Genomic DNA, 16,042 nt, shown 5'->3' on the forward strand with positions numbered 1-16,042 from the left:
ATCTTTATATCAAATAAGGGTCAGTTTTTATTTTTAATGTCTGATTTTGCTATTTAAAATGCACCAAGAAGCAGAGGATGAGCAACATCACTTATCTTAAGTTTGCCAACACTGACTAAATTTTTAAACAATGCCATCACAAATGGTTGCCATTCCTAACTTCCTACGCTTAAGTATAACACGATATAACCTTTGATTGGTCAGTAGTAAGTCAACCCTGATGAGGAAAAATGTCCATTACAACCATTTAAAAGTACAGACAAGATATTAGAATTTAGAATGGAAACATCTGAAACTATTAACAAACAGCATATATACTATCCCAAGTTTTATTTTTCAAGTTTCCTTCCTCAGAAATATTCACAATTTTTCATATTTTATCACATCACTTTGCTCATATTCTATATGTGCATCAGAGGGACTCTGCAAATTGAGGAGCTCCTAAGTCAAGCTCTTGTTTCATTATGCAGCTCATAAACCAATCACTACTGAAAGTCCAAATTCCTTTCTTCACCGCTGACAGTGCTTCATCCATGTCTTCTTCACATGCAACGAATATCGTTTTAGAATAGTCTTTCACTTGATCTAGTCCATGTATAACCTAAGAATTTGGTAAGAAATGACATCAAATAATGCAGGGAAAATAGATGGTAAAAGAAAAGGAGAGAAAGTGCAAGTTTGACATGATTTTGGAAAAATATTAACGGCATTATGAATATTCTGAAAATTTCTTGCTCATGAAGTAAATATTAACTCACATTTCCTCCTGCAGATTTTACAATGGCTGATAAGGTACCAACTGGAGGATGAACATGAGCTGCAAGATGTATGTCATACCCCTTGAGCAGAGCTTGGGGGTATGTTTTTGCTCTAATAACTGCCCCTTTAAGCTTAGTTTTGTACTTCAGTTCATAGTCTTCATCCCTCAAATTAAATGGCATTTCATCTGAAAAAATCAAACAGGGACTGATTAACAAGTCTCAATAGTCCAATTAAGGTCAAACTTAACAGTTTTTACCCACCTATAAATTTGCCAGTGCGGACACTTTCTTTCAACCAACTTGGTGACAGTATCCAAGCTCTGACCGCATTTCCACGAGACCAAAACAAGAACACGTGCAATCAAATTCTAGAGTCTAGCTACTTACAAGAATTTAGGTTACAAATACAGAAGATAGAAGTGAATGGACGACGTATTGTCTATATGTTTAGAAAAATAAGACAGTATATATAACATTCAAAAAAAACGGACATTTGGATAGTATCTTAACTTTTTGGCACTATGCTGCATTATTTCCAGCCATGACAGTCCTACATATTTTACTAAAAGCACAACAACCAAAATCATCCTATCAAAAATTTAAATAGATGCAGACCTAGATTTTCACATAGGTTTGGAACATTTTATGTACATTTTGCATAAAATGTTCCCTAATCTCTTACTTGCACGTGCTGCGACAATTTTGCACACTCTTAAGATGTCCATCTCGTAGAACAAGAACATTGCTTCAGAAAAGCCTGGCTTTCGCTTTCATTGAATCCCATAGGTCCGCGCTTGCTGCTCCCAGCAACACAATCTCCAGGTTGATAGTCTTGACAATCTTGAAAGAAATACAGAAATGAGAATAGTGATACACATTGAAAGATATGTAGAAGTCGCAATATGCTCTAAACTTATTTTTTTTCTTTTGAATTCAAAGTAACTAAAAATAATGTTGATGCAGCCAGACATTTAAGGGTCATAAAATTACCAAATTTACCCTGGAGGTAGTAATTATTTTGATGTGTGCAGGGAAGTAATTGTTGCAAGGATAAATAACCGAGCGGCAAGCATGGAGTTGATACAAGATGAAAATTAATGTGGTAGTTCTGTGAATTAGCAGATGCGGTATTAGCTTCACTTACCGAAGTAGTTAGAACCGATGCTTTTAGTAACCTCATTTCTGTACTGGGAATGGTCATTTCCATCAGACACAGTTTCTCTTTGTTCTTGAAGAACTGGAGATTGGCAATCCTCTCCTGAAGGCTTTAAGGGAAATTTGAGACTTAGATACACTGCAGAATCGTGTAAGTTGTCCTTGTTGAAATGAGAAATCATGAGATATGAACCACCAGGAAAACACAATGCTTTCTGAATATCAGCCTTAACGGGGAGCCTGCGAGCTCTGCCTTTCGTGTCAACTTGACCAATAACTGAAAAACCCTACACGTATTGCTTATTATCATGAAGTGTAGGAGCAACAGAGAAAGCATGTGAATAGCCACTATCAATGCACCTATTTGATTTGTGTTATCCGTATCTAAACTATACATGAGAAATACAGAGGGATTTATCATAAGGTAAATACCATAATGCATTTTGACATATTTTGTTTTTAGCTTGATAAACAACAAAAACAACTACCCAGTAAAATCCCACCAGGTGGGGTCTGGGGAGGGTAATGTGTACGCAGACCTTACCCCTACCCGATAGGGCAGAGAGGCTGTTTCTGATAGACCCTCGGCTCAAAAAAACGAAAATAAAAAACAAGAAAACAAGAAAAGACAACTCGTTAGTAACTCCAATATAAACTATAATAGTAACGAAAGCATAACAACCAAAAGATGAAAGACATGCAATAACAGTAACCAGTATCTAAGGCTCAGGGCTAAGATAAACAGCAAGTACTGAGTGTATTCAGCATAAATTGCAAGCTATCTACGACCAACCCTAATCCAACCCCGCCTCACCCCCGGAATAAGGTAAGGAAAGTTCTACTACCCCTAACCTACAACCCTAATGCTTGACCTCCAGACCTTCCTATCAAGGGTCATGTCCTCGGAAATCCGCAGACGTACTATGTCCTGCCTGATCACCTCCCCCCAATACCTCTTAGGCCTCCCTCTACCTCTTCTCGTACCCACCACGGCTAACCGCTCACATCTCCTTACCGGTGCATCAAGGCTTCTCCTCTGCACGTGCCCGAACCCTCTGAGCCTTGCTTCCCGCATCTTGTCATCCACGGGGGCCACACCCACCTTCTTCCGAATAACTTCATTCCTAATCTTGTCTATCCTAGTGTGCCCGCATATCCACCTCAGCATCCTCATGTCTGCTACCTTCATCCTCTGGATATGGTTGTTCTTAACCGGCCCACACTCTGCCCCATACAACATGGCCGGTCTAACCACAGCTCTATAGAACTTACCTTTGAGTGGCAGTGGCACTTTCTTGTCACACAGAACTCCAGATGCAAGCCTCCATTTCATCCATCCTGCCCCTATACGGTAAGTGACGTCCTCGTCGATCTCTCCGTTCCCCTGAATCATCGACCCAAGGTACTTGAAGCTATCTCTCTTCGGGATAACCTGTGGTCCAAGTCTCACGTCCCTACCTACTTCCCTCGACTCCGCGCTAAACTTACACTCCAGGTACTCTGTCTTAGACCTGCTCAATTTGAAACCCTTGACTCGAGGGTCTGTCTCCAAACCTCCAATCTCTCGTTAACACCGTCCCTCGTCCCATCAATTAGAACTATGTCATCAGCAAATAACATACACCATGGAACATCCCCTTGAATATGGTATGTCAATGCATCCATCACCAAGGCGAATAGGAACGGGCTAAGCGCAGAGCCTTGGTGTAATCCCATAACAACCGAAAAATGCTCCGAGTCGCCTCCCACAGTCCTAAAAATATGAAACTTACCTTAAATAGCATGCTTTTGGGAATCTTTTATACATATTTACTAATGTATTATATTCTACAACCAGCCATGATTGGTTATAGTTCAACCCTATACAAGCATTATTGGAGGTTTACCTGCTTAAGCCAAAATAGTTCAGACTCCTTATCTCCCCAGCAAAGTACGGTTCGAACACCCACACCTTGCAATCTTTTCCTCAGCTCCATATAGCTTAAGTGACCAATCCCCAGCAACTCAAGGTGTTAATGTTGTCCCAAGTTACTATACCATTGAACATTATCTATTAGGAAATTTGTCAAAACTAATGCATTGCAGATGTTTAAAAGCGTAAAATGTTAGGATTTTTCAGACTTTAAAATACTTGTTGAATAGTTATGAAGGAATTGTTGAATGGATACACTTATTTGGTTAATTTGGGTCTGCAATAATCATATCTCTTATAAAGAGCAGAGAAGAGCACATAAAGAATAAAGAGGATGAAAAATTTAACAAGTTTAACAGAAACGCTACATCTATGTTTCTCACAAAATTCATAGTTCTAGAAGAGAGCATTAATATTTGCAATTTTGCACTCATATCTCTTGAAGCACGAGAGAAATGCTACAGTCGTAATCCAGTATGTGAATCAAAGCGACAATCAGAAATCAACATAAAAATCATATTAATGCTAGGGAACAACTAGTGAACCTTGAGTTGGTACACCGATTTAACAGACGCAAGAGGAACCTCAGCAATTTGCATATCAGCTGGAACTATTTGATAAGTCATTGCAGCAATGACCTTGACAATAAAAAGATAAAAAAGGATTAGATGCAGAATTTCAGTTAAAGCAATGTGCAGTAGACCTTCACAAGCACACAGACTTGTATTTTAAGTACTAATGTTAATACATAGAAATCATCTATACACACGCCATCAGATGGAATTTTTAATTCCATGTATACGAAGAAACACATAATAAGTACTAGTACAGCAATCATCGGAGCATACCTCTGTTAAGTGTTTGCCATAATTTTCTTACCATATTTGGTTTTCCTATTTGTTGAAGGAAAAGGGCAATATAATTACCTTAACTGGGTTTTCCTTTTTGTAGAAGGAAATTATAATTCTCCTATACTTGGCTAGTCCTTTTTCTTGTAGGAAAAGGTTTGGACTTCTATAAATTGAGGATCTTTCCTTCTCATTCAGTAGCATCTACAATGTAGCCATAGGGGGCTTGAGAGTCGTGTTTAGGGGGAGAACTTTACGGGACAAGTGTTAGTGTGTCACTTGTGTTTGCCTCTTCGTGAGGTTGTTCTCTCGATATTTTGTACTCTCTTTTTATATAGTGGATTGCTCATCTCCGCGGTGGACATAGGTCAGTTGACCGAACCACGTTAAATGTTTGTGTCTCTTTTGGTAGATTTCTCTTTTGTTGTATGATTTATCGTCGCTCAAGGTTTGCTTTGCTAGCTTCCGCATGACACCTGATTTTTCGGTCCTAACAAGTGGTATCAGAGCGAGGTTCAAAACAGGTTCATCTTGGCAGGTTCAGTTCTAGCCGCAACATATTTGACGATAATCATGATTTTTGTTTGAGAAATTTGACCGGTGTGCTACGCACGTTGAGACAAACTTTGTTGTGGAGATTTGGAGATGCGACCTGTTGAAGGCTATGTGAAGAAAGTGGATCAAGTTTATTTTGTCAGAAAATTCAGGCCAAGGGGGAGAATTGTTAAGTGTTTGCCATAATTTTCTTACCATATTTGGTTTTCCTATTTGTTGAAGGAAAAGGGCAATATAATTACCTTAACTGGGTTTTCCTTTTTGTAGAAGGAAATTATAATTCTCCTATACTTGGCTAGTCCCTTTTCTTGTAGGAAAAGGTTTGAACTTCTATAAATTGAGGATCTTTCCTTCTCATTCAGTAGCATCCACAATGTAGCCATAGGGGGCTTGAGAGTCGTGTTTAGGGGGAGAACTTTACGGGACAAGTGTTAGTCTGTCACTTGTGTTTGCCTCTTCGTGAGGTTGTTCTCTCGATATTTTGTACTTTCTTTTTATATAGTGGATTGCTCATCTCCGCGGTGGACATAGGTCAGTTGACCGAACCACGTTAAATGTTTGTGTCTCTTTTGGTAGATTTCTCTTTTGTTGTATGATTTATCGTCGCTCAAGGTTTGCTTTGCTAGCTTCCGCATGACACCTGATTTTTCGATCCTAACAACCTCCCCAGGTTCTATGTCATCCTTGGTTTTCAGAACTAGCATGCAGTACTTCCTGCCAAAGAAATCAACATTCAAATGCAGACTTTCACATCCATTCACAAAATATGTGAAATCCATCATAATCAGGATTATGCTAAAAGACCGTGAGAAAAACATATCAGCACAAAGAGAAGAATTAACTGCTACGTATTTATACCCATTTGATACACATCTTTCAAGGAATTGTGATTCTTTTCCTGTGTTTGCAGCAGAGTTCATTGCTGGTAGCTCTTTTGAATAAATTCTTAATACTTCCTGCCACAATAGACAGTAAACAAGTGAGAACTCTACAAGGAAACAACTCAGTCTAAGCAATTATCAAACTGGGTAAAATGAAAGATAAGCACAGACAACAGAGCAAGAAACACAGCCTTCATTTGCTACATAACACGAACAATTGTCGTGTGTTCTGATTTTGTCAATCACTAGACATAGAAAGGGCAAATTAATCACAACTGTACAGCCTTTACAGATTTCCCTATCACCTTATGTTCATGTTTTTACTTATTAACCAATTCATCTATTGGTTAATGCTCTGCACACAAACATATTGAATCATAAACCAAAATCCACATAGAATGCCAACCACAATTTTCTGGCAGAGATTTGTCGTGTATAGACAGAAACAAGAAGGAAGCTGTGTTCCAAAATATTGGAGCTAATTCTTTTTTTTAACCTTGGTATCGTTGCGAGCACCTCGACTAATTCCACGGGATACCTGCCACATCCCACTAGCAACAGGTATCAGGTAACTCTATCCACCAAGGCTTGGATAGGTGGGAAAAAATCACCTAGTGGTTTTTGACTCCGGTACGATTTGAACCTGAGACCTTATGGTTCTCACCCACTTCATTGACCACAAAATACTGGAGCTAATATTAATCAATAGATCATTTACTTCAGAAGATGTTATCCGCCAGTATTGCATGATGCTGCAAATGAGAAGCCAACCAAATTGTTTTTAAATCTTACCTATCAAACTAACATTTTCATTTTCTCCATTTCGTCAATAAGTTCCAAGCACAGTAGCCAAAATCATGAGAAAACTTTTGTCCAAGATCTAAGCTAAAGCAGCTGCAATATGCAGAACTATACACATGGACTGCAAATAGTCAATTTATGAATAAAAAGAACTTATAAGCCTGACACGAATTAGTTTGGCATTAAAGCGCATTTGATTGAATTGAATACATACACATATACACTACACTCAAAAGTACCTATGTACAAACATAGGGATATATATTACCTGAAGTAAAGACTTGGTTTTTGCATCAACATCTTTTGGATTAATGAGCAGGAAGCCGTAATTACCTAATCAACACAGGCCCACAACCAAATTGATCATTTCACAAATCAAGAAAAAAAATAGATACAACAAACTCAATAAAATGAAACAAAAAAGAGAAAGTTATCCCAAAAAACTCCGTACCATTTTCCTCATACCCACTATTCATAGGGATTTCGCCTTCCTTTGAGCAATTCCCATCATCCACCACTACAAAACACATTAACATTAGCAAACCACTCACTTCAAAATATTATAAGCATTAATTAATATCTCGATAAAGATGGTAACTAACTGTCATGACCCAGTTCCCCAAACTAGTCGTGATGGCGCCTCTCGGGAAGACAAGGCCAGCCAACTAACCAAATTAGATCCCTTCCAAATAATTAAACATAAATGAAAAGCAAAAATACGAATTAATGGCATTAATTAACGAAATTTACAACTCAACGCAGCCCGACCGGGGTGTCACAAGTCACGAGCATCTAGAAGGATTTTTGATACAACTACACGGTCTAAAATACATGGATATAATCTGGAATCAAAAAGGAAGAAAACCAGTGCCGCGAACGCTGGCGGTCACCTTGCTCAGCTATGATAGCAAATCCTCAACCAGCTCAACCCGCTACCGGGTAAATCAATACCTGCATCTGCACGCGAGGTGCAGGGAGTAAAGTGAGTACTCCAACTAAGTGAGTAATAAAGGTAAATAATAACTGAGCAGCAAGAAACCACGTAAAGCAAGTCATCATGCTATACAGTACCGTGTAACCCTGTGAGAAAAACAGTGAAAACGTGAAAATCCTTTAGAAAATATCTTGACTCGGTTCAAAACCTCTTTTAAAAATATCTTTTTCCAACAGTTAAGCAAATGAATGCGAAACAGGTAGTGCAAGTCAGCACAAAAGTCAGCCCCTCGGGCACCGCACTCCATTAACAAATAACACCAGGTATCAGGTACACAGTGCAAGAAATAGCATGGAAGCCAATGAAATGCGAGTGCTGGAATGTCATGACAACTAGTACAAATAGGAACAAATGCATGAGTGCAATGCAATGCATATGACGGTACACTCCGGTACCCGCTGCGGCGTGCAGCCCGATCCATTTAACGTCGACGGCGCTCACTGGGTGTGTACAGACTCCGGAGGGGCTCCTACAGTCCAAGCGCTACGCTACTGCGGCGTGCAGTCCAATCCATACAATACACTACTGCGGCGTGCAGTCCGATCCATATAATACACTACTGCGGCGTGCAGTCCGATCCGTATAACATATGTATACTGCTGCGGCGTGCAGCCCGATCCATGCTCAGTCCGGAAATGCACATGTAACACTGCTACGGCGCGCAGCCCGATCCATGCTCAGTCAAGAAATGCACATAAGCCACTTGGGCAATATTGACATGATAGTCCTCAGCTCAAAACGTCAATAAAATATTGTTTAAGTTTTCAAATCTTAGAAAAACGGCTGAGTTTGCAAAACAGTATTAAAACCTTGGACCGAGATCAAAGAATATGCAAAGTAATGCGAAAACAGTGATATCAATCCCCAAAGGATTCACAGAGTTGGCACGAAGCCCAAACATGGCAATCAGCCCAAATTATGATGATAACAAGTAGTTTCAGTCCAATACGCAGTAATAATCAACAACCGGGACGGACCAAGTCGCAATCCCCAACGGTGCTCTACCTCACGCTCATACCCGGTGTGCAAGTCACCTCGATACAGCACTATGATGTGCAAATACGGGGTTTCAAACCCTCAGGATATCATTTACAAGTATTACTCACCTCGAACCGGTGAAATCTCTAGCCCGCGACGCCTTTGCCCCTCAAACCGGCCTCCACGCGCGTCGAATCTAACCAAAATCAGAGCGAATACATCACAATATGCTAAGGAAATAATACCCAATCGAAAACAATCGAGAAATAGCAAAAATCTCGAAACTAGCAAAACCCGAGCCCCGGGCCCGCTTCTCAAAAAATTACAAAACTCACATCACCGGACTCCTCGTCTCGCCACGAGTCTATACATATCAAATTCACAAGAATCGGAGTCCATTTGACCCATCAAACCTCTAGTTTAAACTCTCTTAAGTTTCAAGCCCTAACCTCGATTTTTAACCTTTAATTCCTTGGATTTTCAGTGTTAATCCATGATTTTACACCATAATAATATATTCTAAGTCCAAGAATCCATACCTGAAGAAAGCCCTCGAAACCCTCTTCAAAATCGCCCAAAAACCCTCTTAGTCCGAAGTCCAAAATGTTGTTCTTTCAAAAATTCGCGAAGAAGACCATTTCATTTAACTGCCCAGGCGATACGCTTCTGCGGCAAAATTGTCGCTTCTGCGACTACCACATCTGCGGTCCACGTCCGCTTCTGCGGTCCTTCACTTAAGGCCTTGACCGCTTCTGCGGCCTAATTATCGCATCAGCGGGACCGCTTCAGCGATCCAGACTTCCGCTTTTGCGGAACCTGCTCCAATCCAACCTTCCGCTTCAGCGCCTTCCCTTCCGCTTCCGTGAGACCGCACCTGCGGTCCCAAAACCGCAGGTGCGAAAACACCAGATACCAGCAACCTTCAGCAACACACAAGTCCAATTTTCTTCCCGTTGGCCATCCGAAACCACCCCGGGGTCCCCGGGACCTCAACCAAAAGTGTCAACCCACACTAAAACATCATACGAACTTGATCCAATCATAAAAAGACATCCAACAACACAAAAGTCACCAATTCTCAACGGATTCAAGCCTAAGTTCAACCAAAACTTCCGAAACTCGCATTCAATCAAAAACCCAACCTAAACACCTCCGAATCAATTGAAATTTTACACACACATCCCAAATCACATATCGAATCTACAGCAACTCTCGGAATTCCATTCCGACCCTCGGATAAAAATCTCACCTATCAACCGGAATTCGCCAAAATACTAACTTCGTCAATTCAAGCCTAATTCTATACCGGACCTCAACCAAAAGCACCAATAACACCTAATACCTTATTCAAACCTGCACCAATCCTTAAAACATATAAAACAACACCGGAAACCCGATTAAACCAAAGATTCAAGCCTAAGAACTTAAGTTCATCCAAAACACTCTTTCGATCCAAAACCTAACCAACACTCATCCGATTGACCTGAAATTTTGGCTTTCGGCATTTCAAGCCTAAATGAGCTACGGGCTCCCAAAATACTCTCCGAACACGCTCCCAACCCCGAAATCACCTAACGGAACCATCGGATTTCCATTTCGAGACCGTCTTTACACTGTTCCGATTACGGATCACTTTCCAACACTGAAGCTCTCATTTAGGGACTAAGTGTCCCAAAACACTCCAAATCCTAACACCGAACGTCCCGGCAAACCAAAATAGCAGAAATGAACTTAGGGGAAGCAATTAATGGGGGAACGGGGCATAAATTCCAAAAAATGACCGGCCGGGTCATTACAAAAGACTAAACCTGCCTTATTGTAAAACAAGTATAGGGAGTCTAATATGGTTTGATACTTCAAAGCATGAATACAAAGAATTTACCTCTTTACTATACGAAATATCTACACTTTACCCTCTATCTTCCTTTAGACTCATTCATACCACTTATTGTTAACAAAGCGTATCGTATTTGTCCTTACTTTTAGGGGTGGCTCAAGGGGTAGGCTAGTAAAGCATTTGCTTTAGGCCCCCGAAATTTTGGGACCCCAAAAATAATTTTGAATTTTTTATCTTATTTTTGTTTAGACAATATTGAAGTTTATACAAACTCCTTATAAAAGTAGAAATAAAGACCGTCTATTTTTAACAATAGAAATATTTTAGAATTTGAAATTAAGATACTAAAATCTTCATATTGGTAAATAATTATTTTTTACAATAAGATCCATGGTAACACATTGTAAATACGTGACTAACATCTGAGTAACTTGACTTTTCTTACCAATATAAATATTAGTACTACGTATTATATTTGGTAAGATAACTAAATTACAGACAAAAAGAAAGAAAAAAACTAAAGTAAATATTAATATTACATTTTGTAAGATAATTACAGTATAAACAAAACAAAAAAGAAAAAAAAGCCTCTTTATAAAATTTGGCTTTAGGACACAAATTTTATTGAGACGTCTTTGCTTGCTTTAACAAAGCTCCAACATGAAATGTATGAATGACAAACATATGAATGATCGCAGAGCATAATAGAGCTTATAAGTAACATATTTTGTATTGCGGAGGGAATACATTTCACCCTTTCCCCAATGAAGGAACCATTTACTCAGAATTCCACATATAGAGTATGTTCACAGACGACTCAGGCCCTTTTGATGGACGAACTCAATATATAATAGGCAACACAGAGAAAAAGTTGACAAGTTGTTAGACCTACTTCACCAAAATGATCACTTACTTCATTCGACTATGTCTATATAAATCCAAGGGGTCATTTGGTTTAAACTACTAAGAACAGATCTGTCGAAGAAAGACAATAATCAGTAAGAGATGTCATTTGCAACATCATATAGTTTCAAGTGCTAAAATTCCAACCTACACAAAGGGGTGGCTGGTGGATACACTTTTTCACCAAAATGATCACTTCATCTATGTCTATATAAATCCAAGGGGTCATTTGGTTTAAACTACTAAGAACTGATTTGTCCAAGAAAGACAATATAGAGGTAGAGAGGCTGTTTCCGATAGACCCTCAGCTCAAGGGAGAAGAACACAAGTAACTAATATAATAAACTCCTAGAAGAATACAACTAACTAAAATCAAGATCTTTCATATAATAATCTCAATCCATCTTACACTAGAATGTTATGTGCCCATGAAAGCCTTCCATAAAGACCACAACCTTCAACAATATTAAAAGAATTTCAAATAACAAGATATACTTAGAACGTTGTTTTTAGCCATCATCATATCAACTGAACTCTTGCCTAATATAAGGGAGGTTTTGCCAATTAACCAGTAAGTAGTCCTTCCGTCTTCGGCCATTGCTACAGGATGTGTCAGGAAACTTGTTAAGTAGCTTCATTTATTAAAATCATTCTTTTGTGATCTAATAACTGAAAGAGGCCACCATATTCATTATTAGCCATCTACTAAAGTTTCAAAGAAGACATTTAGTAGTAGGTGTTTTTTGTTTTTGACATAACTAAAGCTCACAATCCAAACAGTTAAAAGAGAAATTTAGAACCAAAAAATACAAAGTCAATAAAGATGGGAATAGGTACATTCGAGTCTCATGTTTATAGATTTCTGCATCGTTATTCCCTGTAACTTATCTTCCTCATATTTGCAGACCCCAACCCAACCCCAAGATCAGATCTTCTTCTTCCACTTAGACGGATACTTCCAAATATTAAATATACAAAAATAGTAAAATAATAATTTATACTTATCAAAAACGGAGAGTAATGACTTCTAATCCCTAAATGACTAAACATAGATATAGAAGGAAGAAATGACTTGTTATTACTATTTTGTTAAAACAACTTTTTAGTTTGTTTTATGGGCGGTGAATTCTTTTGAACATTTTAAATAAGACGACAGCACAGTAAGATATTTTCACTTATTTAAGTTATTTTAGCTCAACAATTTCACATCATATTATACAAAAAAACACATCCTTTCACCACGTAGTAGGGAGGAAATAGGGGAAGAAATTATTAGTTGATTATGATAAAGTTTTCAATAAGTCTTGTATATGAATAAATATTAAAATTTTAGTTTGTAAAAACTTAAGGTTCTGTCAAATATCTTTGCATTCTTGCAGGAATTTCAGGAAACTTTTAGCTTGTTTCAATTTAGAACTAGCAGACCACTGTTTAATGTATTAAAAACCTTCTTATGTTTCGAAAATCTAATCACTTTATGCATATGTATTAAGAATTAAATCAGATTATCAAACAAGATTTCCATTAAGTACTTCTGGTGTTTGATAATTAATGTGTTAAAAGGATATTCAGATAAGATGGAACAACAATCAACAAATAAAGTAGATTTGAGGAGAACCCTGCTAACTGGAATTTTCTAAGGTCAACGCATATTTACAACATAAGACAACCTAAGATCAATGTAACTAGAATTATCTAAATATCAAAACAAAAATGTAAGTATTCTATTAAAGATATTGTTCATATGCTAATACCTTTTCTTATGAAGGTGGTGTTCGGGCCATCTTACAAAGTGAGAATCTACGTAGTTGTTTTGATTTTTACGGGCACTAAACTCGAGGAACTAAGTAAGTTCTTACAAAAAGTGAGATCAAATCACTATTTTGTTCTAAATATCATATTGGTAAAGAAACAACGTTATTTGATACAGTCATGTCAACTGCCAACAACATTATCATTAAGATATGCTCTCATTCTGGTTCTACAATTTGCAACACTGGATAGAATAAGTGATGTTTCGATTTGGAAAAAGTATCACAAAAAATCATCATACGACCTGTATTAGAGGATATTTTCCTTGAGGTTCATTACCAAGATCCAATAATTGCATATAAGGTTGGATATCTTTATAAGGTTCAAATCTAAACTAGGTAATTTCTTCCTATCTGCCTAAGCTTTGGTTGGTAGAGTTACCTGGTACCTGTGTAGATGGGAACTAGTAGGTGCCCCGAAATAGTTGAGGTGCGCGTCAGCTGATCCGGACAACACCATTTTCCAAAAAAAAGGTTTAATACCTTTGTAGTACAGATTACATTGTCAATATCAAAATTTCATCCTTCAAGCCAATGCTAATTGACATTCAAATATAGAGAACTTTTGTTCTGGGACATCATATACCCAAAAAATTCTTCAACATTTTGTTGCCTTACGAAAAAGGTCAAGGCGAGTGCATCCAGAGATGCAACAGGCGTATTAGTAGTTAGCATTTCCCAACTGGCACCATTTATTAGATCGCCACAAATTCAAAGGGGCATTATATCAACCAGGTAAAAGACATAGGAGAAAGGCTAGAGATTTTCCTCGCTTGCTAGAGAAAATAACCAATTAATACACCTAAATTTCATATGAATGTAGATATCTTTATAATGCAAACTGCAGTGTCAATCTCATTTTTGCATCCTCCAATTACAGTCTAATCATGTCTAGCATAGAAAAACTTGCTTAATCATACATATAAACCCATAAAGTTGTCAATTTCATAGCTACACATAGTTCAGAGAAGGCAAAAAATTGTCTTAAAACCGACATCATTTATCGGATTGCTGTAATTTCAAAGGGGCATTCTATCAAACAGGTAAATGAAATAGGAGAAAGGCCACACTATGCACGGCATCTGTGCTCCTCCTCCTCACATGACCAAACCACCTAAGCTGCGTTTCCCGCATCTTGTCCTCAATAGATGCCACATCCAGTTTATCGCGAATAACCTCATTTCTGATCATATTTAACCTGGTTTCCATCTCAACATCCTCATCTCTGCTTTTATATGACTTTTTGATACTGTACCTTCTTGCTTATATTTTCATTAATGTGGTACTTATACTATCCTGAGCCGAGGGTCTATTGGAAACAGCCTATCTATACTCACAAGGTAGATGTAAGGTCTGCGTACACACTACCCTCCACAGACCCTATGGTGTTGTTGTTGTTGCATGCACCTCTGCTAAGTAAACATATCAGATAAAACAACTAAATCTCCTAATACTAATGTTATTTGAAGCATGACACAACAAGTAAACAAACAAGCTGCCGCATAAGCACCAAAATTTTCACTTAATATGTCTCAATTCCAAACTAGTTAAGTCAGTTATATACAAAGGTGGATAGTACTTATATACTATGGGTTTAACTGAACTCACTATTTTCAACACAAATGTAGATATATAGTAAAAAAATCAATAAAATTTTAACAAATATTAAATTCTGAACCCATAATTACAAGTAATTAAGTGTTAAGCACCTTAAAGGTTGGATTCGTCAAGTTTAAATTCTCGATCCGCCTATGAGCCTATATAAATGCTTCAATATTCATCTGCTCCATTTAGGCCCATGTAATTTCACTCCAATACAACTTTTTTTTTGTTTTGGACAAATTAGAGTTTTCTAAATGTAAAGAGAAAATGGGAAGGGGGAGTTACCAGTTCAGGTTTGAAAAAGTTGTGAACAACGGAGGCATCAGCAAGGAGGGAAACAACGACAATAGCAGTAGACCAAGCCATTGATGGAGTTCCTGTTGGTTGCTTTCCTCCTCCGAATCTTCGATTCATTTTTTTTTTGCCTTTATTTATCAAGTATTCCTGTTAAAGAAGACGATGAAGATAAAGGTAGGAGAAAAACAAATATGGAGAGTGGCAAATATGAAGTGGAACTAAGAAGACGAAGACTTAAGCAAACGTTTCTACCACAATCAATTGACTGATACTCATACTCTCACCAAGCAATGGACGGAGTTGAGTGTTCAAGAAATGACACCAAGTAGCTACGCTAAGGGCTAGTATTTAAAAATTAACTTTTATTTAAGAATTAGCCAATTCAATTTCAATTTTACATTTCAAATTTCCAGGATAAAAATGTCTTTATGCTCAAATAAATACTGCTATTCCTAAAAATAATTATTTGTGTAATTTCCCCTCGTCTTGGGTGTTGAAGCGAAGTCTGAAGCCCAACACAACTCTGTAAGCCTATTTAGCCCATTATATTAGTATCATTTTGCACTCGGGCTTGTCCATTATTATGCTTCAGATACTTATTGCCGGTATATTTGATGAAAAAATAACACAACTAATATTTCTATCACTATTGATTTTCTGATTTCAGTAACGGAAAAATTCAAATAGGTGCTAAAATTTTAAAGCAA

At 37.9% G+C, this 16,042-nt stretch overlaps 1 protein-coding gene across 1 annotated transcript; it reads right to left on the minus strand.

Annotated features, from left to right (window-relative positions):
• On the minus strand, positions 219 to 15,655 carry LOC109227713. The gene is made up of 11 exons (XM_019392911.1): positions 15,324 to 15,655; positions 7,365 to 7,870; positions 7,182 to 7,246; positions 6,090 to 6,187; positions 5,810 to 5,945; positions 4,374 to 4,466; positions 1,950 to 2,203; positions 1,444 to 1,506; positions 1,023 to 1,081; positions 759 to 946; positions 219 to 601 (listed from the first exon to the last, which is right to left on the minus strand). The coding sequence occupies exons 2-11, from the start codon at positions 7,447 to 7,449 to the stop codon at positions 413 to 415; spliced, it is 1,230 nt and encodes a 409-aa protein (XP_019248456.1). The 5' UTR covers positions 7,450 to 7,870; positions 15,324 to 15,655; the 3' UTR covers positions 219 to 412.

Source organism: Nicotiana attenuata, chromosome 6 (genome assembly GCF_001879085.1).
Source record: "Nicotiana attenuata strain UT chromosome 6, NIATTr2, whole genome shotgun sequence".
Classification (NCBI taxonomy): Eukaryota; Viridiplantae; Streptophyta; class Magnoliopsida; order Solanales; family Solanaceae; genus Nicotiana; species Nicotiana attenuata.

Coding starts and splice junctions, on each gene's coding strand:
- LOC109227713 (XM_019392911.1), bottom strand. CDS start 7,449: ATGTTAATGTGTTTTGTAGTGGTGGATGATGGGAATTGCTCAAAGGAA. Junction 5,946..6,089: donor GAAAGATGTGTATCAAATGG/GTATAAATACGT, acceptor TTTCTTTGGCAG/GAAGTACTGCATGCTAGTTC. Junction 1,082..1,443: donor AATTGTCGCAGCACGTGCAA/GTAAGAGATTAG, acceptor AAATGCGGTCAG/AGCTTGGATACTGTCACCAA.